This window comes from Phoenix dactylifera, chromosome 12 (genome assembly GCF_051530095.1).
Source record: "Phoenix dactylifera cultivar Ajwa chromosome 12, Ajwa_hap1_PhDact_Kaust_v1.1, whole genome shotgun sequence".
Classification (NCBI taxonomy): domain Eukaryota; kingdom Viridiplantae; phylum Streptophyta; class Magnoliopsida; order Arecales; family Arecaceae; genus Phoenix; species Phoenix dactylifera.
The window spans coordinates 21675125-21700480 of NC_143201.1; the positions used below are offsets into that span (position 1 = coordinate 21675125).

Sequence of the window (25356 nt, forward strand, 5' to 3'; positions counted from 1 at the left end):
CTCCATGCCAAATATATGTTGTGGTAAAGCTTTTTTTGTAAACCTTCACATGCCAAACAGCACAAATGGACACACTGATTAATTCTTCTGCCCACAACCATCGCATTGCCTTCTGCATTTGTCCACGCTCCAACACAGCTGTTTGCCAATTAACCCTACGAGCTTCGCCGCTCCCGCGGCGCCAATCCGCGTTATTTTCCAGCTGAGTCCAGAAGAACGCACCTCGCCCGGCGACAAATGGGCCCAACTTTCCCCCGGCACCAAGTTTGGTTCGGCGTCTTTAGGCTCTTTGATGGGGTCTACCTCAATCTGCCTACTTGCGACTGGTTCGGGTTGTATCTTTCGCACGAAGGAACGACTGATCTTTTTTGACGATATAGACCGTTGGATCGTTCCATGAACAGATCTCAAAGTAATTTCTACGCGACTATTGCGCGATCCAACGGTGGATTGGCTCGAAGAAAGGAGAATCCTTAATCCACGTGAAAGATACAACCCCTTAAGTCCTACGGCCTCCTGACCTACGCCGGCAGTATTGGAGACGTCTCCAGTCCCGGCCTCGTCTTCCCACTCTTCTTCGCCCTCCTATATAAACAAATTAAATTAACCACGGAGACGGTGGAATCTCTCAACGAACGAGAGAGAGAGAGAGAGAGAGAGAGAGGAAGCAATGGTGGAGCGCTTGCTTGGGCTTCTAAGAGTGCGGGTGCTGAGAGGGGTGAACCTTGCCATCCGGGACGCCTGGAGCAGCGATCCCTATGTCGTCCTCTTGATGGCCAAACAGGTTGCTCCCTCAATCAATTCCCTGTTTTTTTCTTTTTATTTTCCCTTAAGATCTTCAGCGTGTTTCTAGTAAATTTGTCTGTTTTTTGTCTGGTGATTTTGTGATCTCTTTTCTTGTAAGAGAAGACCTAGAAGTGACAAATCAAGAAGTCTAACGAAATAGATGAGATCATTTTAATGGTCATGGTTATATATTTAGCCAAAATTCCCTTTTAACGAAATCAAGAGGGGCCATTAACTCCTCCCGATTCGTTAAGATCACTGGGATGAATAATCTGGTGAGAGAAACGTAAATTTGGGATTTCACTTGATTTCCAGCTCCTGGGGTCCATCTAATGTCTTACAGTGCATGGTCTGTACCTGTTTATGTGAGAAAACAGGTAGAAAAGTTGCAAAAATAGTTTTAGAGCTGCTTATTGTTTTATTGCATGCAGTATTGCACGGTGATCTCATGATCTATATACTTGTGGTTTTGTTATAAAAAAAAAAGAGAGCATGGTGCAGGAAAATGGGAAAATGTGACTATCGTTTCAAACAATATCTTTCTATAATGGAATATGTTTCATAATTCTTGGAAAAGTGTTTTATCAAGGTCTCCAGATAGGAAGTAAAGGACGCATATAAGCAAAGGTGGTTGGGGATTTGCAAGATTCCTGAAACTATGGGATCAAAATACAACTCCTACACCCCTTTGATGGTCCAGAGAAAACTAGAACAAAAGCTGTAAGTGATTTGAAATTCATCTCTCCTGTTCAAATGGGAAAAAGAAGCAAACACTAAATACATGGTAGATCACATGCATATGAGGATCCTGAAGGAGGAGGAAAGGGTAATTGCATGTCCTTGTTAGCTTTTTTGACTGTTAGAACCTAACCATGAAGTAAGAATTAAGATCTTGAGTGCATATCAAAATTCCCTCTTTAAGTCATAAAATCCACAGGTTAAGGACATGGGGCCTATTCCCTTAAATCATCTCTGCAACTAAGAAGTCAGTAAAATCCTCCAATGCATAATGTAAACCATTTAGATTTGCATAATTGCTATTAAAACAGGTAGCATTGCAACAGAAAAGGATGTTTTAATAGCCGTATTGAACTCTGTTAAGATATCATAAAGTTTTTTTCATGTTCGAACATCAGGTCCACATTAGCGGATGAGGTTTGTTGAAAATCAATATAGCCAAAATCAATACATTTAGCAGGCTTTATATGAATGTTCAACTTTGTGATTAGTAGATGCTAGTTAGTCAAAGGGACGCCAAATGTTTCCAATTCAAGATGCTATCTCTTTTGCAATTGATAACTGTTATTTGATTCAAAGGCGAGCTGTAAAACATAGCACAGTCTCCCACTAATCGGTAAATCTTATTCATGACTGTTGGCAGAACATCTGGTGAAAAAGTTCTGCTTCTCCAAAGAATATTCATTCTTTTCCTGCTGAGAACTACACTGGGGATATATTTTAATGATTCTTGTTTCTTTGTTAACTGGAGAAATTGCACGTGAACAGTTCAAACAATCAAGGAATTTAAGAACATCTTTAGTCACGAGGAAGCACTTGTCTGTAGAAGATAATTCTGGAAGACAGTGACTGAGATCTTAAGGAATGCAGGTGGTGCTTGTTCATAGAAAAAAACTATGAATAGTAACTACGAAGGGAGAAAAATAATTGTACCTTCTTTCCAAGTCAAATGTTTTTGAGTTTTTTAAAACTTGTTACCTGATTGATGGTGATAGGAAGAGGTTTGAACGGTATCAGGAGTTTCTTTTTGTATTTGAAGTCTAGAAGAAGAAAGTGAAATGGAAGAACATGGATGGAAAATTTTACAGGGGTGAGAAGTAAGTAAAAGAACATATGTAAGACCGATCATGTAAAATTTTCTTTTATTGAAGATGCTAATGTGCGTCAAATTCTTTAAATTTTTTTTTAAGCGAACTATTGCGTAAAGTTATGAGATTTTGTATATATACCCTATAAATATGGCGTATTGCATCTCATCGCTATTTAAATATATACCCCTCAATCATCATTTTTTTTTTTTTTTACAATGATGCTCCTCTCGTTACATTTTTGATTAATGGTGCTAATAAGTAACCATTTTAAGGGTAAAATGACACTATTACCATTTTAAATTAATGCAAAAAGAATAATAAAGTAACCTTACACTTGTATCAATTATTTATTCAATACCATCAACTATGAATCTAACGGAAGGGATATCATTGCAAAAATAGGATGATTTGAGGGGTATAGATGCAAACAGTAATGTTCGAAGAACAAATATGCTATAAGTTATAGTTGTGAGGTATATATGCCAAAACTCCTAAAGTTATTAATATATTGATGCAAAAAAAAAAATACAAAAAAGGATCAAGACAAAAATGTCGACAATTGTGTTAAGGATGAAAGAGATTTTTTAGGAGGACATTAAGTTTTGACCAATTCGGAGGAAGTGAAAAAGAAAAGTTAGTTGATAACAAGTGAAAAGCATATGAAATTGGAGCAAAATATGGAAACTAAACAAGATAATCAAGACCATGAAGCTTCCTTACAAATTCTTGTTATATATGAAAAGGAAAGAGACAATGTGAACTGTAGAACTTCATGTCAACTCCTCCTATGGATAGTTTGCTGTAGAACTGTTGTCTATATGTTGCAACTAAAGTGCTCATATTCAACATGAGAGACTCACTATTTCTGGTATGCTTTACCCTGTCAATCTTGCTTGATAACTAGACATCTTATAGTATGATATAACAAAATTCTTTAAAGTTTAAAAACTAAACGCACCTGATTTCATCTATTTATATCTTTCTCACTCTTTCTTGAGATGTAAGAGAGATTCTAGAGTAGAAGCCCAAGATCCTAGCTATGTGGGTTCTCATACAAGATCTGTATGATCTTATGCAAAATTCTGATGGTAAATATGAATCATAAACACACTACATCTACATGATTAATGAAACCCAAGGTCAAAATGATATAAGAAGGACAAGTAAATCATCAGCTATATAAGACTCAGATGATCATACCTTTTCTAAATGGTCCTTTAGACCAAAGACTGATATAGCTGATCCTATAAATGAGATCTTGGCACTCTGTATGCCTGAAATTATAAACACTCTGCAGGCCTGAAATTATGATCGTTGTTCAGTTGATTGGTGGAGAAGAATTTTGCATATAATTGATGATTCTCTTTGATAGAACCGGATGGATACTTTCCCACTTGAAGATACTCTTATCTACTTTAACATTAAGGCATAAATTTTTGTTTCATGCAGAAGATTATGTTAGTCCGTCTACAGGAATATAGTGAAAATTAAATTTTCTCCTGTTCTCATGTTTCTATGGCTAACAGCATCTATTGGTTAGTGGTTGGAATTTTTCCATGATATTCCAGGATTTTATGCCTTTCTATAGAAACTATCGATATGTAATCATATTTTCTGGTCAAAATCTGCATATTACTCCTGCAACCCACCCTTTCCCCCCCTCTCTCTCGGTTTAGATGTTTTTACCATAAAATCTGGCATACATTACTTATATTGTTTTTTTCCAATTTAGCTTCAGTTGTTTTTTTTTTGCTAAAGGTTTAGCTTCAGTTGTTTGGGACTCATGTTTTGTTTAGGGTGAAATCTGCTAGGAGATGGCTCTCTTGCCTTGTCAGGCAACTGTGTTAGAAATTTAAATAATGGAATATTTGATTTATATCTGATAACTCTTGTTGCATTCCAGTGTCTGCTGTTGTAAGTTGCCTGCAAGAAAAATGCCTCAAGTAATCAATGCTACATGCGAGGCAATTCTTAGTTATTTTAAGAGATCTGGGGTAGTTATGTTTCAGATTAACATCAAGTTTTTTGCTTTTAGAAGGTAGTACACATTGTTCTGATACAGAGACACAAACTTGTAGAAGAATGCCTAAAATAATCAATGCTATGCATATCATGCAAGGTGATTCTTATTATTTTTAAAAATGATGTATTCGATAAAGATCACTCTTTTACTTTTAAAAAGTGGTAGGCTTTATTCTTACATGCACTCATGCAGATATGTATTTTATTAAGCATTCATCAGCGATATAAAATGCTGTAAGATATCAGACTTCATTGAGATTTATTTCCACATATTTTCTTATTTTATCAAGGCTGTAACAATTTGTATATTCCTATTCACAGTTATACAAATGTAATTTTTGCCATGTCTAGTCAGTTCTGACTTTTTACTCTTAGCTGTGTTTCTACTTGTTGTTTTATTTTTCCCTTTTCTTCTGAACCATTTTTTTCCTGCAGAAACTGAAGACTCGAGTAATAAAAAAATGCACCAATCCAGTGTGGAAGGAAGAGTTAACTCTTTCTGTTGAAGATCCTACTCTTCCGGTCAGGCTTGTATGTACTTTTCCTATCTAGTACTGCTAATCACTTTTTATTCTGAGGAGGATAGTTTGTCAATAATGCAGGCACAAAAGTGTTGGACCACTTCATTGTCATGCAATTGTGATATCAGAAGTTATTTTTTGAAAAAAAAAAATCTTCATATTTTAGACATGTGGAATGAGTCATCATGTACTTGGTTTTTGAGGAAGTACGTCCTCATATCCGAAATGTGTCTCGATTGTGTAGATAGTGGTCCTCATATCTAAGTTTAGGCGGTCGCATGCCAATCCAGCAGTCATCGATCTAACAATATCTAATATATCCTTAGCCTGTGGCTAGTGATATCATCAATTGTATATTATGGAAATGGCATCCATTTCTAGTCGCTGACTTGTTGATCTGTTTATTCATAATAGTGAAGCTGATTTGACTTCTAATTTTGCTTGCTAACTCAAGAGTGTAGCCTTTACTAATTAGGTCATGGAGTAATATATTCCTAGCTCAAATGTTATTTTTGAGCATTTCAGTAGGTTATAAACTAGACCTTGTGCAACAGAGGTACAAATTTTTGGTAGTCACTTAGAATGCTGCATCGAAGTTGGGATATCTTAATTTAAAACTTAAGTGAAGAATTATATCGACATATGTAGTTTAATATGCATAAATATCTGGAAGAAGCGAAATGATTAAAGATTGGCATATTCCATTGGGTTTACATATTGTATTTGCCATTCAGATCAGTGTCTGTTAAAAGCTTTGATACTTCACTATAGTCTACAACTTCTTGCAAGTAATTAAGTGCTTCTTTTTTTTTCATCAAGCCTTTTTAGACTTGAGGTATTCTCATTTAAGGGGTTTTTTCCTATTTGTGGTTTCATTGGATCCTAGAAGTTTCAACAACTACAAGGATTCATACAAGTCCCTCCCAATATTCACCGAACCAGTACCTGACATTTCCTACTTTAAACTCATTCCCAAGTCCTGATCCTTGAATCATATGAATAAACCTTCTCTGCTTCTTTAGTATTCTCTTTGCAGAGATTTATCCACATTCCTTCAAGGTAGAAAACTATTATTGGCACCATTTTCTTAAACATAGAATTACGTGCTGTTTAAATAAAATAGCTAATTTAATATCCAGAAAAAACTTAATTAATTTCCGATCCTTATTTTCCTTAATTTATCAAAATAAGAGTAATTGTTGCCATCCAGTTTATCTGGTAGCTGCGGTTTGGAGTTGGACTCAGCCATAAACCTTTTCAATTTGATTGTCCTCAGGTTTTGCTAGCATTAATTGAATAAGGCAGAAGACATACCATTTCTTAAATGTCTTTAGGGAGGCGAAAATTGAAACTTGCTGGCTGGATCTCTTAACTCTAAAATAGGCCGAAGTGGGATGTTATAGCCCTCTATCCTAGTTTAAATTCTCAGAACAGTAACTCAAATCAGGAGCATACGTAATGCTATATGGTGATACTCCTGTATGTTTGCTAATATGTATGTGCTTGTTGTTATGTTGTTTTTCTATTATCACTGTTATAATGCATGTGAACGTCGCATTCATGATACAAATCATTAAAGGTTATCATCCCTCATCTTCTTCTGATGTGATTCCAGGAAGTGTATGATAAGGACACATTCAGCTTTGATGATCCCATGGGCAATGCAGAGTTTGACATACAACCATTTCTGGAGGCTGTAAAGATGAATCCAGTAGGTGTTCCAGAGGGCACCATTATAACTAAGGTGGTACCGAATAGGCAAAATTGCATCGCTGAAGAGAGTCCCATCTACTGGTCTGATGGAAGGGTCGTCCAAGATCTTGTCCTCAGACTCCGAAATGTAGAATGCGGTGAGGTTGAGCTGCAGCTGCAATGGGTCAGCGTTCCAGGTGCGAGGGGAATATAAGTTTCCATCTGCTATTAGGAGAACTTGTAATGCTTTGGATGGCCTTAGCCTTAACCTCGTTAGAACGTATCGAACAACCTTATGTGGGATATCCTTTCTGGGTATATGTTGCCCCCCTCTTTTTTTTCTCCTTAACTTGCATTAAACTCTTCTCTAATTTTTCTCCTTTCTGTGATATTCTTGTTTGTCATTGAAGAGAGGCTGGGGCTAAGAAAATAAAACACGCACCAAGTATCATCGTATACTGAATACCGCAATACCGCAAAAACTACACATTAAACAACGTTCTTGGGCCTGTGTGACTCGGCTCGATGGAACACATTATCAAAGTCCCTGCCCCGAGCGTAGCCCGTTCACATTCCTACGATTTCTTGGGGTATTGGTAGTGTCCTCTCCCGTCTACTTGGATTTTTACCTCGAATTGGTCCTGTTTTTTAATATCGCAAAGATAATGAATGGGGAAACCCACTAAACATGCCTTTAAGAATGTACAAGTTGCAAGGGACTTATGTAGGGCGCGAGTAGGCCACATTCACAGGACAAAAATCTGGTGCATCATCAGACATGGGACCTGAAGACTGATCCAAACTCCAATTGGATCCTGCAAGACTTTCATGAAGCTGTATCAATCCTAATTGTTCCGGAGCTATAAGTCGAGCCGATTTAGTTTCAAAAAACAAGGGTCAAGTTGGATAAAAAAAACTCAGCCTCTTTGATCCGGAGCTATAAGTCGAGCCGAACCTGGCCTGGATCCGGATCCGGACCCGACCAACTTTTGGCAGGCGGCAGCTGCTATGGGTGGCCAGGAAATGGGAAGCGCGTGCCGACCCTACCCAGTCGCGGGAAGGTTAACCGAAAGGAAACTCCGAAAGATGACGGTAGGAGCTGAACGAGCCGACCACTCCCATGTCGCTCCCCGCCATCAGCCTCCGCTCCTTCCCCTCCTTCTACGCCACCGACTCCCGCTTCTCTCTCCTCCCTCCACCCTCCAATCCCTTCCCTACCCTCTCTCTCCGCCCTTCGGCCAGCTCCAGCCCTAAGAGAAAGCCCTCCTCCACCCGAAGACTCAGCCCCTCCCCTCGGGCCACTTCTGCTTTGGTCTCTGAGACAACGAGCCCCATCAGGCTCACCTATCTCGAGGTTCTCCGCTTCCCTTATTCTTTCTTTCTTTCTTTCTTTATGGTTTCAATTGTCGAAGACTTGTGTCAATTGGGATCCCCAGTTCTCTGTAGGTGAATAGCTGGCTATGGGATGTGGGTGGGGTTAGCATCTTGGTGGACCCCCTTCTGGTGGGTAACTTGGATTTCGGGCTGCCATGGCTCTTCGACGGGGCGAAGAAGGTGCTGAAGAAGTTTCAGGTAATTTTCCTGCCGTGATCTGAAATTATTTTGAATGGTGATTACATGCGAGTGCTCATCATGTGTGTTGCGAATTTATCATCATCCGAGGCAGCTGGAGGATCTTCCAGAGATCGACTGCTTGGTAATTACGCAGAGCCTTGATGACCACTGCCATGTAAGGACTCTGACTCCGCTGTCCAAGAAGCTCCCCGATCTGCCAGTGATTGCCACTCCAAATGCGGAGGGCATCTTGAGACCACTCTTCAACAATGCAAGTCTCTCGTCCCGAGCGTTTGCCCTGTCCCTTTTTTATTAAGAAAAAATATCTGGAGCTCATTTAAGTGTGATTTCTAATTCATGATATGCTTGATGAGTTGATGAAGATATGATATATTATGCTGGATGAGTTGTTCATAGCCATTACCATGACTGTTTTGGTAATGAATTTCAATCTTCCTCTTTAGAATCTTTTTTAGCCTTTGCTTCCAAAGTCGATAATTCCACCACCTGGGCATCCTGAGATCACTCTTTAACATTGTAAATCTCTCACTCGAGTTTTTGGACTCTTTCCTACCGTCGGTTTTTTTTTTAAAAAGCAAAATACTGTTTGGAGCTCTTTCAAGTATGTTTTCAACTTGATTGGTTGAGAGGGGATTGGTAGGGCTGTGGTATAATTTGCTTGACTTAGTGATCTTTAGCCATTTCCATGATGATTTGCAAGATTTTAGTAATAAATTAGAGGTTTTCTCTTAATTATATATATTTTTTTAAAAAAAATATTTTGCTTCCAAGATGCATAATTCCACCAAGTAAGATCCCTTACAAGTTTTCAATTCCCAAATTTGATTTTTCAAAAAGGTGTTGCTATCATCTGTCAAGACCGATACTGCTTAAGCTCTTTAATGCAGGCGCAAACCAGAAAGATTTGGCGTGTAAGGGAGCAGAAAACTTTGAGGTTATGAAGAAATAGCAAAAAAATATTTTTTTAATTGAAAGCCATTGCACTTTCTAGAACATCCAGAATCATGTCGATCGGAGGTTGAATGCATAATGTACAGCGAAATGTTAATACGATGATACATAAAGAGTTACATTTGAGACCTGACGCAATTTATATCAGAACATTAAGTTACCGGTCTTACTGTATCCTATTGTATTATTGTTAAAGTCTCTTCTGGGATCTTGAAGAGAAACAAAAGGTCAAGAATTTATTCTTATTTCTTAGTTAATGTCGAGTTGAAAATTTTCAAGGAGTAGGTTTGGATTTTGTACATTTTGCATAAAGAGCAAGAGAACCTTAAGGCTTCTTTTTGACCTTTAGTTGTTCCTTCCTAAGCATCTTTCTGGTCCTCCGTCTATTGGCATCCTTAGCAAAAACATCAGTATTTTCTTTGTTTCTTTCTTCCCTCCTGTTTAATGTGAGTAAAAACAGGATATGTTGAATAAAACACAAAACTTCAGTTCTGTAAGTCAATGATCAAATTATTGCATATGGTGGATGCTTGTTTCGATGAAGGGGTGAAGCTTTGCAATGACAGAGTTCATAAGAATTGGCTTTCATGACCAATAGCAAAGAAAATCATACAATTTATGATGTTGAAGATTAAACAGCTCTCTAAAAGTTCATTGGTCAAGGCAGGGAAGAGGGATCTATCTTTTTCTAACATATAGATAGACTGTGTACTCAATTTCCTTTTCCATCTTCAACAAGTAGTGAATTCCTTTAGTCACCATGATCTTCCCTCCCCTAAACAGATTGCTTCTTGTCTATGCATGGAACTATTGCTCGTTGTAAAAAGGAAATTAAACTCCGGTCCTACAAAATACTGAGACAGTCCTACTTTAAAATATGGTGATTGTGGATTAAAATTGAATGCTCTCGATTGTTGAAACAACATGCATCTAAAAATTTCCCTTATTGGATATGTTTATGAAAAATTGTTTGTTTGGGATATGGCCTGATTTACAAGCAAACATCGAGTTACAATAACAACTCTTACAATGTAGGTTTGGTGGAATTAGCAAATTCATAGAATAAAAAATCTTAGAATGCTGTCTTTTATCATGTTTTGCACACTGAGATGACACCTAATATCAGGAAAGGCCAACAAGCTATTATAGGTTTTGTATGCCAATGAAGGAATATGCTTTTTATAGTGAACTTGGAAGTTGGAACAAAAAGCTTTTGGATATGAAATAGAAATTTCTTCAACAGGCACTGATTCCTGATTTCTATTACTCCGTCGATCTTACTCCCTGGCTTGCTTCAATTATTTTCAATTTGCTATTTAGATGTTGACAATTTGCTTTATTCTTGCAATTTAATATTGTCTCTGGTATTCTAAGTCACTTTGTTGAATTTTAGAGATCTCTAATGGCAACACTAGAACAGCTTAGATTCTTTGCAGGTTATATATTTAGAACCTGGCCAGAGCTCTGATGTGGAGGGCAGACATGGTGCCAGAGTGAATATCTGTGCTACTGCTGGTCCTGTATTAGGGCCTCCTTGGCAGCGTCCAGAAAATGGGTAAACTGGGAATTTCTTAGATTTCAAAAAATATCTTACTTCTCTTCTCAAGTTCACATGCTCAGTACTATTATGGTGTTTAGTATGTTTGTTTTTTATCACCCTCTAGGAGTTCTTCCACAGTACACAACTTTTTTTTCAATACTGCAAAAATTTGATTCTTTAATGTATGAGCAGGTATATGGTCAAATGCGGACAAAGTCATTTATCTTTATACTATGAACCGCACTGCGTATACAACCATGCCTTTCTACAAAAATACAAGGCAGATATAATCATCACACCAGTTGTAAAACAACTGCTTCCTTTCTTCACTTTGGTATCTGGACAAGAAGATGCAGTTCGGCTAGCAAAGTTGCTACAACCCAAGTAGACAACTACCGTTCTTATGGTTGTGAAAAATTTATCTTACTGATGGATAACTTAACATTGTAGTAATTATCATTCCAGGTACATTGTTCCAATGAAAAATGGAGATATAGACAGCAAAGGAATTCTCTCGAGTATTCTTCATAGTAGGGGTACAATAGAATCATTCAAGGTCAGTTTTTTTACTTTGTTAATAAAAATACAAGCCTTGGAAGTTTAAGAAAGTAACTGAACATTTTCCATATAATGTTCTTGCTACTGCTAGATTGAATATCTGGATAACTTCTGCACGGTTTGTGTAACAGTACTCCGAGTTCCACTCTCTGACAAGATATAGCATACTTCATACTTACAGCTGACCTGTATTTCATCATAACAAGTTCATTATGAGGAGATTTTGCTAAGATGTCTACATGACATGGAATAGAAAGTTGTATTTTGCTGCATATATAATAGAATCAATCACACATTCAGCCATGCATAAATAATAGATAGATATAGTGGTTATGCATGCATTATAGAATGACACAATCATGCGCGCATGCTCGCACACAAACTCATATATATACATTTATCTCAACGGTAGCTTGTGAATAAAAAATGCATCATAGAGGTTCTTAAATTATTGTTCTAGCTTAATGCATTGATTTCTTTTTTTAAAAAAAAATTACTACATGCTAATTAACATTAAAGACCCAAACCCACACACATTTACCCTGTATACATTTATTTAAATGATTGCTTGTGAATGAAAAATGCATAACATGCAGGGTCTCAAATTATTTTTTCATCCTAAAGCATTGTTTTATTCTTTTAAATGTTTTATTAATATGTTTATTAACACTAGAGAAGAATACTGAGATGTAATCATCCTTAACATTGGGTGGAAAAGGGTCAAACAAAATACAGGAACACTATCCTCCAGATGGGACATGGCTTAGCTCTAGGTGGTGGGCTTGAAGCGAATGAACCTGGCATGGATAAATCCCCCCCCCCCAAACACACACACACACACACAAAAAGAATCAGGTATATGCAGACACCTTACTATATGGTCAAAAGTTATCAAAGCATCAAGATATGTAAGAAGCAATAAAACTTCAGGCGCCTGAAACATGGTTCATGTTTCCTGAAACTTTTGACTTATTTTGATGTTCATCTACCATTACTCTCTGAGCCAGCCACAACTCACAAAATCAAGCATCCGATGCTTTATAAATCTTACCTTCCTCCTGATTACTATGCATTTTGATTTGTGCTTTATCATAACAATGATAATTTTTATCCCAAAATAAAGCTCCAAATAGTTACCTTTTATCAACTTGTTTAATTGATTTATGCCTTATAACCCCAGCATATATCATGATGCCTATCTGTCAAGTCCTACATGATGCCTTATAAAGACCTTACTTTCCCATTTTTTTTCCAAAAAAAGGGTGTCCTTGCAACTCTTGTACATTATGTCCAACATTACATTTTCCCTTCATCTCTGCCTTGGAAGTAATCATCCATCTGATGTTGCTTATTTGTTACCTCATGAAAAGTGACTAACTGCAATTTCCTTGACTTTCATAGTTTCACATTAGTATATAAAATTTAGACTATAAAATGTACTACCAAGATGAAGCATGATGGTTGTGACTGAGCTGTAAACTGCAATTTCAGATTCAGAAATTATAATGTCAATGATAATCATGCAGGAACTGTTGTCAAGAGAGCTGCCTGATGCACAGGTTTTGGAGGCTATGCCTGGTATACCACTAGAAATTTCCATGTCTTCAACTGTCTCATAGTGTAGCTTGTAAAGCTGAAGAGTGCATCCTCCCCTGCAAATGAGAAAAAGGAAAAATCACTCTCTTCCTCGTTGCAAACATGGAAAGAATGTAGCAATATCCTTGGTTTGTAGGGACCAGACATGGCAGCCTTGCAAAATGATATATAGTTAGGTGAGGCGTTTGGCGCACCGGATCGTTCTCTTACAGGAGGCTTTTCCTGCATCGCTTTTAATGGATAATTTAAAACCTCCACTTCCCGAGGATATTTTACTCTTATACAAGGATATGATCATAAGTTCATAACAGAAGCTTTGTGAGAAGGTTGGAAGGACTTCTCTATGTTCTTCTTTTTTCCAGTTCTTTTTATTTGCTTTTGATTCATTGAACTTCCTAGAGGAGCTCACTGGCTGAAGTTACTCATAAGATAAGCTGCGCCATGTGACTTCATAATATTTGTGTTGCGTGCTCGTGTTTTGTGGGGTTGAGGTTGGTATCAGGGAGATAGTTTGGTGGGACAATAAACGTGAGTGGAATAATTATTCATTATGCACTTTGGCTAGCAGAGTTAGGAGACTATTATTAAGTTGCTGCAAATTTAGGTTAGTATGGTTTCTCATTGTCAAGGGAAGCTGATGAAAAAAAAATGGTTTTCTGAGATTGAGCAGCACAACATTTGGTAACTAGACTTTCTAGAAAAAAATTCTGAACATAATTCTTGAAGATCTTATTCATGGTTGTATATGTTGTTCTTAAGCCACTGGTTTGCAGTTTGCGCCCTCATACAACCTGAACCAACAGAAGCTGATCCATGCATTGAATTACTTATGAAATATTTATATACATCATATATGCGACAATAAATTTTCCCCGCATTATATTAGCTTATTATGATTAAGGGCATTACAAGTGTAATAATCATCAGGTTGCCTGGGGATGGTGCTTTGTTTTGCCGGGCTGCAGTTCCTTGTTTGAGTAGGGATAATTTTATAATGATTTATTAAATTAATTTGAAGATACTGCAAATTATATCATGTACTAGTTTTTGCATAAAAACTAGTGATTCACTCGACACATTAACGCAGCATTACAGTGTTAGGAAAAATTGGTAATACATAATAAACACCACAGCGAGAATATTTAATAGTACGATTCTCTCTTCAAGGGTTTTTGGACTATGAGACGGTCCAGTTGAAGCAAGCTAAACACACCATTTCTCATGTGTGTGGTGATGTTCCTCATCATTTTTTCTGGATATGTAAATATAAGGACTACAATTTTTCAAATTAATTAAAGAATGAAACATAAAGTTGAAAAGAGTGGTGCCCCTTCAGCATCTGAACGGAGCTAGCCATCACCAACCTATGTTCGGAATACACGCAGAGGTAGCGTCACCATTGCCGACTGGAAAAAAAAAGAGATAAACACGATATCACATAACAGAGATTATTGTCTGCGATAATAGGTATGCACTCACCCATGGCCTTGGAGTTCTAAGATCAGATTTGGGATATAATCTGGATAATGTTGACTGGAAACTGATGACTATAGAAATCTGAAACTCAATCAAAAATGGCCTGCAAACAAATTCACAAAACTGTGATTCTAAAAGATTGCTGAATAGGCATATTAATTAACTGCAACACCATCAAGAAAAACTACAAGATGGATTCATGACATACAGATAAACAATCATTTGTCGCTACGTTATCTGTGAACAGGGAATGGTCTTTTCTGAAACCTCTTTACAATTTATTCTTAGCAGCTATGCAAAGTAATGTATGACTCTGTACCTCACAATACAGTAATTTGTTTTTCAAATAGTGGCAGAAAATCTTGCCTTGAGACTCACAACCAAAGTAGAAGAACAACGATTGATGAGATGAGGAAGACTTGTACCTTAAAACAGAGATACAAGGGCAAGAAAAAAGAAAAAAAAAGAAGAAACATCAAGATAAAGGCACTGAAATAAGACAAGATTTGGGTAATTGGTTAGGGTTCACTAACTTCCAATTTACACAAAGTGGAGCTGGTGTGCAGTAGCAAAGGGAAGCAAAAACAGCAGAAGCTTTGCTGTTCCAAATTTCATTTGAAATAAAATTTATTGTCCATTACATGCCAGATTTTCACATATCAGATCCCACTAAGGGGCAAAAAGATGCCTATCTAGGCCCAGTTCAGCTTGTTTGGATGAAAAACACCCTATTATGTCTGAAACAAATGTTTTGGATACCTTTTGGCCACAACTACTTGAATTTCTATTTGACTATGCACCAAACCATATTGAATCCTGATTCACAGTTGCGAGTTAACATTCATGGCCTTATATTGTTAATGCTTTAATTTCCAATCTAATGACTAAATCTCAGTTTGAAAAATTCTTGATATAGTTTATGCATCTTGATTCTTTTTATGGTTCCTCACAGAAAAGGACAAACGGAAAGAAATATTGAAAAAAAAAGAAGTAATGAAGATTGCAGATAGATAGTTTGATTTTATGTATTTATTAACATCATTCTTTTTCAAATTTCGTCATCAAATGTTTATCATCTCATAGAGATGATATAATGTTTCTTATTAGGATTTAACAGCTCTTCTTAGGGATCTTGAGATAATCAGTAAAAACAATAGAGCCTTATTACTCTTCAAAATATTATTACTTCATGCATACGATGAAACGGAAATTTAAAATATTGTAATGAAATTAATAGATACTCATACTATATTATGATGTTTGAAGGATGCCTCATAATTTTTCTGCATTGTTTTATTAACTTTCCCTACGTCATGGTTTACCTCAAATCTCTTTTTTTTTTTGTGTATTTTGGTTGTATGAAACAGTTTGAATGAAATGCACCTTTTGGATTGAGGTTACTGTGATTTGAACTTTTATACCATGGGCGGCATGAACTTTGCCGGGGAAGAGGTAATAGAGCTCCAATATACTGTAAAGAAGGGCCACACTAGTTTTTCCATGCAAACATGGGATGTTGAAAGGACTTCCAATATAGGAAGATGGATGATATAATTTCTTAACAGGATTAGTAGCAGAAAAACAAAGGTACTATGCTCACACAGTTCCAAAATTGGTTTACATGATTGAAAGCCTGAAGAATTATCATGCAAAATTACCCAATCACATCCTAGAAATATGGAGGCTACAATATAATAAAAAAATAATGAAATTCACAAAAATGGGTATATATTTTTTTGCATATTAGCACTCCTTTTAAGTTATATTCAATATTCAAGATCAAGCTTATTACTGAAAAGGTCCTTTAGAATGATTTGGTGAAGGAACCTATTTCTTTATCCATGCGTCATATACTGAAAATATTATAATTCCAGTGAAAACATCTTTAAATTTGAAGTGATGCTCCATATCCATGTGTTTGACCCAAGGTTCGCCGTCTCGATCCCGAAACCCGTACCAGTGCCACACTAGCACAGTGTCGATATGGTACGGTATAAATTTTTTTTGGCATACTGAGTGTCGGTATGCCATCCGTACCGGATACCAGTACCAAACCGGTATGATACAGTATGCTCTGTACTGCCCGATTTGGGTCGGTACAGCATATCAATAGTTTGACCCTAGCAAGAACAATTGTATAAATTACAATTAGAGTGCACATTAGTTGTTAATTTAATATTCTTGGGTTCTCAATTGACGGATAAAGGTCTATGACAGAGAAGAAAATCTTCTCACAATTGTGCTAAAGAATCAACAACCTCATTTTTTTGGCCCTGTGTATAAGCTTTCCCCTCTGCAGAGTTTCCTACTAAGGACAAGTGTTGAATTTTTCATATTTTCCACTTGACAAGTCAAAAATGTGACTTTCACTTCCGACAATTATGTCATTAACATATGCGCAATCGTCAATGCTTGCAACAAAAGCTAAATCCATTCTGTAGACATCATGTTGCCAATATGGACAACAAAAGCATTCAAGTTCATAAATATTCAAACCTCAGGCCCAAATAAGGCACGACATGAAAAGACCATTACTTCGCACCTGGAGATGGTTCTTTTTAGGCACACAAAAAATCTACAGTATCAACAATGCTACATTTGCTATCTGAGATTTTTTTTTTTCATTCCAGGCATATTGATCACCCAAAGACTCCATCTATCCAGTCTTTTGCAAACTATTGGAAGTTGTAGTCATGGGAAGCATTTTCCTGTAAGTGTTGAAGGCAGCACTTGGAATTATTGCCACCATGACTATGTCCACAGAAAAAATTAGTAACAAACCATTCTCAAAATTTACAACGGCTAGTCCATCAGATGGAGTCTCATATACTATCAACCATTCCCCACACAACATAATTTTGAGCTTTTCTTTCTTTCAGCTACTCCCCATATCAACATAACAATTTATCTTTTTTTTCACACCCAAATTAACCACACAAATTATTTTTTCCTTAATTTCATCCACTCTGTCAGACGACTATCTAGCTCATGCTACTTGCTCCAAGAGTTATGGAGTTTCCATCATCATCATCATCAGTAACTATGTTTCTTTCACTGAGCATCATTTTATTGCTAGAATACACAGCATCCTCAGTACAACTCAAAATTAAGCATCAAAATGTTTGACAAGCCAAGCATTCTTGTTAAGTGCAAAGATTCTCCGACTCCACAAAGGCTTGAGTACCCACCTTTGACCTACCTATAGTGCTGTGCACTTTGAAATCACAGTTCCACTCACACACCCATCCCTTTGTGCTCCTACACCATTATGGAATAAGTATCTTTTATCAGCAACACTATTTTATAAAAATCCATTGTGGAATAGGAATACGATTCATTAATGTGTATACAACTTAGAAAACCAAGAGGTGGTGGTTGGTCTATCTAACATGGCATTGCTTGGCCAAAGATTCCAATAAGGCGAGGCAAAATAATTTACTAATGATGAATAATGGTGAAACAAGAAAAGGTGACTTGTTGGGAACACACAACTAAGAATAGGATTTTGGTGGCTCAGCTTATAGGCAATACAAAAAGGGCTTACATTATACAGCTTACAACATCAAGGGGTGTTGATCTGAGTGGATGCCCTCAGAGATTGTAGGGTCTTTGGAGGTAGACTAGAATGTGCTAAAAATAAGAGCCAAGGATAGAAAAACCTGGCCTCTAATAATATAACACCATAGAATAAAGGAAATGAGAAGCTTATCTAGAAATGGAAGGAAAATCTTATCCAACATTAAGATAAGAGGTCCTCAAGCATACTTAGTCTTACACAGGTTATATAAGGAATCAGGGGAAATAGTCCAAAAATATGAGCTGGCATTAGGTTTGATCATTTGAAAAGCATAGACAATGAATTCCAGAAGTAGATTGGACATATTAAATCACAAGAGACACTAACTGAATTTTACAGTTGAAGAAAATAATAAAAAACTGTTGCCATTAGAAGTATAATTTAACTTGACACATGGCCATTTTGGTTTTAGAATCATATATGGATTCCTTTCATCATGAAAAAAGTATAAATGTATATGCCTACAAAGATTGAAGTATGAGGAAGCGAGGCAGTAAATAAAGTAATTCAACCACTTACCCAGCTCGAACAGTGGGACACACCAAAAGGCGGGGAAGTATGACATATATTGGCAAAGTCAGGGATTTGCAAACATCTCCATCTGCTATCTGATATAGAAAAACAACTTTTATTGCATGCAATGCAATGAACGCAAAAAAACTACTATGAAAAATGGAATGTATTTCACTTGTGTGGTCTGAATCACTGATGTGTCAGCTATTATCCTCTCTCCAGCAAGAATAGATTCAATACGAAGCAACTGTACATCAATAGAGCGTATAGGAACAGCAGATGCTTCAACAACAAGCTCACCACGAATAGGATCCATTAAAGAACATTCAGTTAAGATTTTTCCTGTAATTCGAAAACGACCTGCCAAACGAATTTACCTTATGAATACAACATTTATGCAAGAAACATCTTAAAGTTCTAGGAACTCAAAGGAGATAATAAAGTTGCTTTTGGAAGCAGGAATCCTCGCCTATAGTGATAACAGTCATTCTATCTTTAAATAGATCAACTTCCATAACTTGCTTATACTATATATCCAAACAAAATAAAGTATGCATCATCAAATCTCATGGTGTCATTATCAAATGGTGGTTAACATTAATGTAATATGACCTAACTGGATGCTTATTTACATGATGATAGATTTTGGCACAACAGTGGCACAGAAAATGTAATCTCTGATGGTAGGACGTAATTCCCCAGGATTAGTAATGGAATTAATGGTACAGAAGCAGTCTATTTGCTGTCCAAAAATCTGTTGGTGAGTACATTGAGAACACAAAAAAGAAGAGATGTTTGAAATGAAATAAGGTTAGATAGGTGTTTTAAGATTCATGGGGCACTGATACTAACAGTTTGATGGGGCAGGGTTTTATTAGAAGCAGAAGGCTTTAAGGGTTCAGATGACTGATTTCTGGGGTTAAAAAAGATTTGTGATCAGATATACAGTCTGCAGAAGTAAAATTTTGGGACTATGAAAATCAAGAAGGGGTCTATATTTATCATTTTGTTTGAGCTAGGAGAAAATACAAGGATATTGGACATGGCTGGAATAGCAGGTTTTGATGACTAATCTGCTATCCAGAACAGTCAATAGCAGTGATGTAAGCAGAGATAAGAAAGAGGGAAAGGACAAAGCATATAAGGATGAGGAAAGTATTTTCCAAACTGACTTTCTTTATTTTTCTTGTCTGATCCAAAAAGCTGCTCCCTGATCCCCTTAACTAGGAGGAGGTCAGTTACAATTACAACCATAGATAGATCTCACTATAATGTGTAACTGAAAAGGAATATACTGAAAAAACCCTTATACATATTCATCCATATCCTATCTCTAGTCCTTGATGATTAGCAAAATGAATGGACAGATTAGGTCTGTTTAGAAGTGGAAACTTTATTTCTGCTGTCGGGACATAGATTTGTATTGGAGTATACTCATTTCTCGATACACCAGTGAGCTTGGTTTGCATCACACTCCCACCACAAATATCATAGCCCTCCATGTATTGCAGATTGCCCCACAACAGAAATGCTTTTGCTGCATGGAAGATGTAACCCTGATTGGAAAAACTAATTGAATGAAAGGAAATTGTCCCCATATAACCTGCTTTCATATAACCAGATTTTCTCAAAGTAGAATCCTCCGCTGTTACAGCACAGCAGGATCATTTTCTTCTACTTCAGCCTCTTTCGAGCCCAAAATAAGGCCCATCAGAAGCTTAAGTCGGTACATACATCACCTTGCAGCTGGCTGCACAGGGCAGAAAGAAACAAGTCCTTTATATGGAATTATGGATTGATGAAATTGAAAAGAGCGAAGAAATAAAAGGACATCTTAATACAATACATCAAAACCTCAAAGGTAGATAAGTTTAACATTTTGAATGGTTTTATTTGCAGTCATTTGAAAAAAGGAAGCCCTAGAGAGCCTTGAGCAAAGTGCAGTTAGTTAATCCATACAAAGTGGCCTACCTGTAAAAATGCTGGCAAGACTATTGATGATGTTTGACACCAGAGATTTAAACCATATTAGGAAACCTAAGAGCTCTTCTCAGTCCATCTCCCTTTTCCATTTCTTCAAGACTACAGTAACCTCCATGAATGAATCAATGGGCCACTTGTAGGACTTGTACACAACCTTCTGCTCCAGTAAGTCAAATTAAATAAAAACCTTAGGTTTAGGATTTAGATGGAAGCCTCCATGGCTGCAAAGCAAATCAAACTTCACCCACATCCTAATCATTCATCCAATGAGAACATTTAGCGAAATCTTCTGTGCATCGCTCAAATTTTCAGTAGCTGCCACCATAAGTTCGCATCCATATACATAATCCAAAAGTAGCAGAAGGATGAAACTATTGCTTACCACACCTCTCCAGTAAAGAAAAAGACAAATTGTAGAAGTACTAAATCCCTATAAAGTAGAAGGAGGTACCAGTGCAATTCCTGATGCGTTCCTTCAATAGGGAAGGCCTGCTATGATTCCCACCACTCACACCTTAGAATTCTCAACATGGCCACTACTCACACACTAGCACAAAACATCCCTAGGCTCAGATCTAGCAGACTTAAAATTATTAACTGCTGAGACACCTGGAGTCAGAACACTTCAAGAAGAAACAACTTCCTCCAGGTGATAGGTTTTAACTTTTATTTCTCTATCATCTATAGCCCCTAATTTAATTGAACTACAATCTCATGGAGGAAGTTGATAGAACGAAAGCAAACTGACAACTTTCTAACTTGAAACTTTCACATTGATTTTCTTTTGCAAAGCTCCATAACTTTCACACATGAGAGCATAAACTTTTATACACTGATCTTCTTTTGAAGACAAGACTCACAAAAATAATCTCTAATGATACCATCTGGATTGCAGCAATGATATCTGGTTCCTACTTTTGGTACTTATACGATTACTAATTTTTCAGTTCTCCTTAGTTTATTTTTGGATTGTGGAGGAACTAATGTTAAAGGTGGACTTTACAAAAAAAAAAAAAAAATCCCTAGTGAATTCTCTTAGGCAAGTATGTCTATGATATTTATATTAGGAAGTTTAGTTTCTAATATTTACATGTTTGATCCACTCAAAATCTCTAGCTTCTATTAGAAAACCAAACAAGACAAAACCTATTAATACAATTGGAGAAAGTAGCTAGGGTTTGTTTCGCTATATGCACAGATAGCACTATTTTAGTGGGAGTTAAACTTTGCTGGTAAAATGAAGAAACAAATGTTCATGTCTGTACAACATATGGTTTTAATCAAGATCCGTAATCTCAATGCCAGGTACCATACCAGTTCATTACCAGTCCGCTACGGCACAATCAATATGATATCATACACACACATACCGAGACAATTGCGACCCCTTTTTTTATTTTTTTACCACCCAAAACCGGATGGTATGGGTCGGTACAATATGGAGTGCAGCCCAATTTTGGATGGTACAAGGGCCGGTTCACCTCTATCCTGAATATTGTTTTCATGCCGGTTCCAACTCGGTACGGATCAATATAACCCGAATCAGGTGGTAGGGACAGTATGATGAACATTGGTTTCAATGCTCTTTTTTAATTTAAGAAAAAGATTTCATCTTGGGAAATCTTTAATGTGGTGTCAAACTAGCAACTACTTAAATATACTATTTGAACATCACTAAAGTAATTGGCACTAAATTATAAAATTGATTCATAATTAACAATTTGAAAACATTGAAACATGAGTGGCAATAACAAAAGAAACTAATATTAACCTGTAAGCAGTTCAGGCAGTAATTGATGTTTCTGGGTGTCCTGAGTAATATAAAACCTAACCGATTCAGGTGAAACTGGTGGCCCTGCAAGACTGGCTGAAAAATAATGGATAAAAAAACTTGTTTATGAAGCTACAGAATTAAACTATAAGGAATAAAATTGAAAAAGAGGCTTGCATCCTCACCTTTATCACTTTCAACTATAAACTCCAAAGTAGCAGACAAAGATTTATGCAGGTAACCTCTCATTATATCTGCAGTAATCAGATACTATTACAGGAAAAATTAGACGTAAATCACAGAAGAGTGTAATGACATTGCAGAAAGAATGACGAGATGTTATGGAAATGTTATACAATACATGTATAGGTTATCCTGCGAGCGTAGAATACATGGTGTTAGGAATCCACACAGTTAAGCATGATCTACAGATATTTTAATAAACCATAATCAGACTTTTTTGCATTTTATTGCCCATAAGTTGAGTGGATACCGAATGAATGCACTGAAAGCGCTAAGGCACCAAAATACATAATAGGTCACATAAATCAAAATATTTGATCATGAACTGTATGTCTTAAAACACATGCAGTAAATTACATAGGTTTGGAACTCCAACCATAAATGAAGTCAAATGAATTATGTTATCTTATGGATGATACTTTAAGAGCTCATGGTGGGCTATACGCATCAAGAATCCCAACCATCAACAGTGATACAAAAAAATGCATAAGTATCACAACTTTCCTGGTTTAACCTAACAATATGTCAAATCAACACCACTTGCGTCATTGTAAAGTTGTGTTTTCGTGTTAATCTGATGCATGAGTTTCTTGAATATCCCTGTACATGATTAACTATCTTCATTCTAAATTTAGTTAGGCCATTATATAATTTGCATCAGTAGGATTTGGATCTCGAATCGCACCAATATGATTGTGGCTAGACTTTCTCCCTCACACCAATGAGTAGGATCTGCATAGACCACACCAGCCCCCTGATTTCTGTGTAGGCCCAAGTACTCGTATGACCCACACAACAAAGGACAAGTTTGGTTCGCCCAATGAGTTGATATTTGTTGACATATGCTTGTAGAACTGTAGATTTTGCCTTTCCTCAACATACAAACAGACATATAGGTTAAAGAATCAGAACATGAAAGAGCAAAGAGATACCTGGATGCTGATGTTTCCACCATGAAATGTCTCATAAAACGCTCCATGATTTCCATTCTCTTGTGAACTTAAACTGAAGGAAAAAGGTATCTAATGATAACACAAGATAGTTATTAGCTTAAAAAAACACTAAAAGCTCACAGAATACAAGGGAAAAAAAACATTCTGTAGCTACTGAAGAACTCATAATAAAGAAATTTAGTAGAAGTAAACTATCAATTTGCTTCATTAGTTCTCATTCAGATGTTGCTGTGGACAAAATAAAAAATAATCATAACCTAATCGCTTACCTCTGTTCTACCTGGAGCTAACTTCCCGGCAGATGATGCAACCTCTATGCTCTTTTTTCTGTTCAGAAGATCAAATCTGTTAGATGAACTTGGAGAATATTGAGATTTGAAAATAATAACAGGAAATAAGTCATGAATAAAGTGAAACGAGATTATTGTCATTAAAAATATAATATACTGATGATGATGATGATAATGATCTCAACCTGTACTCTCCCTAATCAAAAAGACAATACCAACAGAACAGATTATTCTGGTGAAACAAATTTTAAATATATTCTACTAGCACTGAAGTAGCAATGAAAAGGTTAAGACACATGATCCATTAAATGATACGTGCCCAAGCAGCAAAAAAACATGATAAAATGAACGAACGGACTGACATGATGCAGAGAGGCTTGACTGCACTGTACAAGGACTCGATCACTCCCGCCACTCCGCCTCGAACCTTTGCATGAAACCAAGAACAAGTTCGCTCTCATTTACTACAAACATAAAAATCGAGCAGCAAAGGAGAAGGGGGAGCTACCTATACCTGTAGATTGACAGCTCCGGTGACGGTGACGAGGATTTTATGGTAGGAGAGGGGGGTGGTGAGAGTAGTTATGATCTTGCCCTCAACGGATTCCTGGGAGTAATTTGTAGGAGATGAAGAGATAAAGTGATGAAAAGATAAGAAAGAGAGGGGGCTTAACGAAGAAGGTGAAGGAGGATAGGGCTTACGCCTGGACGATAGACGCGGCTTGGCCGAGAAAGCTTCAGCTCGATCGACATCAGGATCTCCGGCGGATGGCGGGTGCCGGGAAAGGGAGGCAAGATCCGGCCACCGCCTCTGGGAAGTATCGGCTGGGCCTAGGTACCTACCTCTACCATAATAAAGAAGGATCCATCCAACGCGTCATATAGAGCGTCTGTCAAAATCCACCACGTCAGCTGTTTCTCGCATCTTGATGCACAGTTGAGAATAGGTGGAAGGGAAGCTTACGGACGCTCCGTTAGTTCGATCAGGTTCGTCTTCTGCCCCACCTCCCAGGGCGCCGCCACCGAAGCCGACGCCGATCGCCGGCGGCGCTTGGCCCGTCAAAAAGACCCGACCCTAGCCGTTTGATGGTGTTTGGTCGCCGGAACAGCGGGAGGAAGGAGTCAACCTGCGGCATCGGGGTCGGAGGCGTTGGCATGAGGGCGCGTAGCTGGTTCGGGTCGCAGGAGAGCCACAGAGATTTGAGGACAGCGGGGCCGGCCGAGACGAGGATCCGGCGCTGGTGGAAGCGTACGACAAGCTCCCAGGCAATGAGATCGTCGGCAGGACCTGCCAGAGTTTAGGACGGGGACGGGGTTGCGGACGAAGGGACGGAGGCGCCGCCGGCGCTGGGACTATGGACGCGGCCCCTTCCCCACCATAGAAACGCATATGCGGACGTCCCTATGTTCTTATTATGCGGATTTCTTCCGCATAGAATATTATGCGGGCGAGGTCAAGGTCCGCATATTTTTTTTAAGC

The 25356-nt window shown here is 37.5% G+C and overlaps 3 protein-coding genes across 15 annotated transcripts; 2 read left to right on the forward strand and 1 right to left on the reverse strand.

The window, feature by feature from the left end:
* The first annotated feature begins 523 nt into the window (after nucleotides 1-523).
* LOC103701914 (GTPase activating protein 1) lies at nucleotides 524-7239 on the forward strand. The gene is made up of 3 exons (XM_039130118.2): nucleotides 524-784; nucleotides 5073-5168; nucleotides 6774-7239. Exons 1-3 carry the CDS (start codon nucleotides 671-673, stop codon nucleotides 7062-7064), a joined length of 501 nt encoding a protein of 166 aa, XP_038986046.1. The 5' UTR covers nucleotides 524-670; the 3' UTR covers nucleotides 7065-7239.
* LOC103701860 (Metallo-hydrolase/oxidoreductase superfamily protein) lies at nucleotides 7208-13527 on the forward strand. 2 transcript variants are annotated; one of them, XM_008784066.6, is made up of 7 exons: nucleotides 7208-8204; nucleotides 8297-8422; nucleotides 8517-8675; nucleotides 10813-10931; nucleotides 11109-11300; nucleotides 11382-11472; nucleotides 13001-13527. In XM_008784066.6, exons 1-7 carry the CDS (start codon nucleotides 7971-7973, stop codon nucleotides 13091-13093), a joined length of 1014 nt encoding a protein of 337 aa, XP_008782288.3. In that variant the 5' UTR covers nucleotides 7208-7970; the 3' UTR covers nucleotides 13094-13527. The 2 variants fall into 2 exon arrangements, with proteins under 2 accessions (XP_008782288.3, XP_088565191.1); XM_088709065.2 differs by lacking the exon at nucleotides 13001-13527 and adding an exon at nucleotides 12193-12507 and having other exon boundaries at nucleotides 7871-8204.
* Nucleotides 11411-25239, reverse strand: LOC103701861 (Vacuolar protein sorting-associated protein 26). Of its 12 annotated transcripts, none has more exons than XR_015972225.1 (13): nucleotides 24579-25237; nucleotides 24391-24483; nucleotides 24239-24303; nucleotides 23856-23913; nucleotides 23566-23655; nucleotides 22576-22660; nucleotides 22391-22486; nucleotides 18812-18996; nucleotides 18643-18731; nucleotides 14550-14649; nucleotides 14435-14476; nucleotides 12918-13126; nucleotides 11411-11660 (listed from the first exon to the last, which is right to left on the reverse strand). XR_015972225.1 is itself a non-coding variant. In XM_088709072.1 (12 exons), the coding sequence occupies exons 1-11, from the start codon at nucleotides 24627-24629 to the stop codon at nucleotides 13088-13090; spliced, it is 951 nt and encodes a 316-aa protein (XP_088565198.1). In that variant the 5' UTR covers nucleotides 24630-25237; the 3' UTR covers nucleotides 11448-11660; nucleotides 13059-13087. The 12 variants fall into 12 exon arrangements, 10 of the variants coding, with proteins under 10 accessions (XP_088565198.1, XP_088565197.1, XP_088565196.1 ...); XR_015972226.1 differs by having other exon boundaries at nucleotides 11646-11660; nucleotides 13059-13126; XM_088709072.1 differs by lacking the exon at nucleotides 14435-14476 and having other exon boundaries at nucleotides 11448-11660; nucleotides 13059-13126.
* Between the last annotated feature and the right edge of the window lie 117 nt (nucleotides 25240-25356).

Coding starts and splice junctions, on each gene's coding strand:
- LOC103701861 (XM_008784069.5), bottom strand. CDS start 24,629: ATGTCGATCGAGCTGAAGCTTTCTCGGCCAAGCCGCGTCTATCGTCCA. Junction 18,732..18,811: donor CAGTGATTCAGACCACACAA/GTGAAATACATT, acceptor TTTCTATATCAG/ATAGCAGATGGAGATGTTTG. Junction 14,650..18,642: donor TGTCCCACTGTTCGAGCTGG/GTAAGTGGTTGA, acceptor ATTTGTTTGCAG/GCCATTTTTGATTGAGTTTC.
- LOC103701914 (XM_039130118.2), top strand. CDS start 671: ATGGTGGAGCGCTTGCTTGGGCTTCTAAGAGTGCGGGTGCTGAGAGGG. Junction 785..5,072: donor TCCTCTTGATGGCCAAACAG/GTTGCTCCCTCA, acceptor TTTTTCCTGCAG/AAACTGAAGACTCGAGTAAT. Junction 5,169..6,773: donor CTACTCTTCCGGTCAGGCTT/GTATGTACTTTT, acceptor ATGTGATTCCAG/GAAGTGTATGATAAGGACAC.
- LOC103701860 (XM_088709065.2), top strand. CDS start 7,971: ATGTCGCTCCCCGCCATCAGCCTCCGCTCCTTCCCCTCCTTCTACGCC. Junction 8,205..8,296: donor TCAGGCTCACCTATCTCGAG/GTTCTCCGCTTC, acceptor AGTTCTCTGTAG/GTGAATAGCTGGCTATGGGA. Junction 10,932..11,108: donor TGGCAGCGTCCAGAAAATGG/GTAAACTGGGAA, acceptor ATGTATGAGCAG/GTATATGGTCAAATGCGGAC.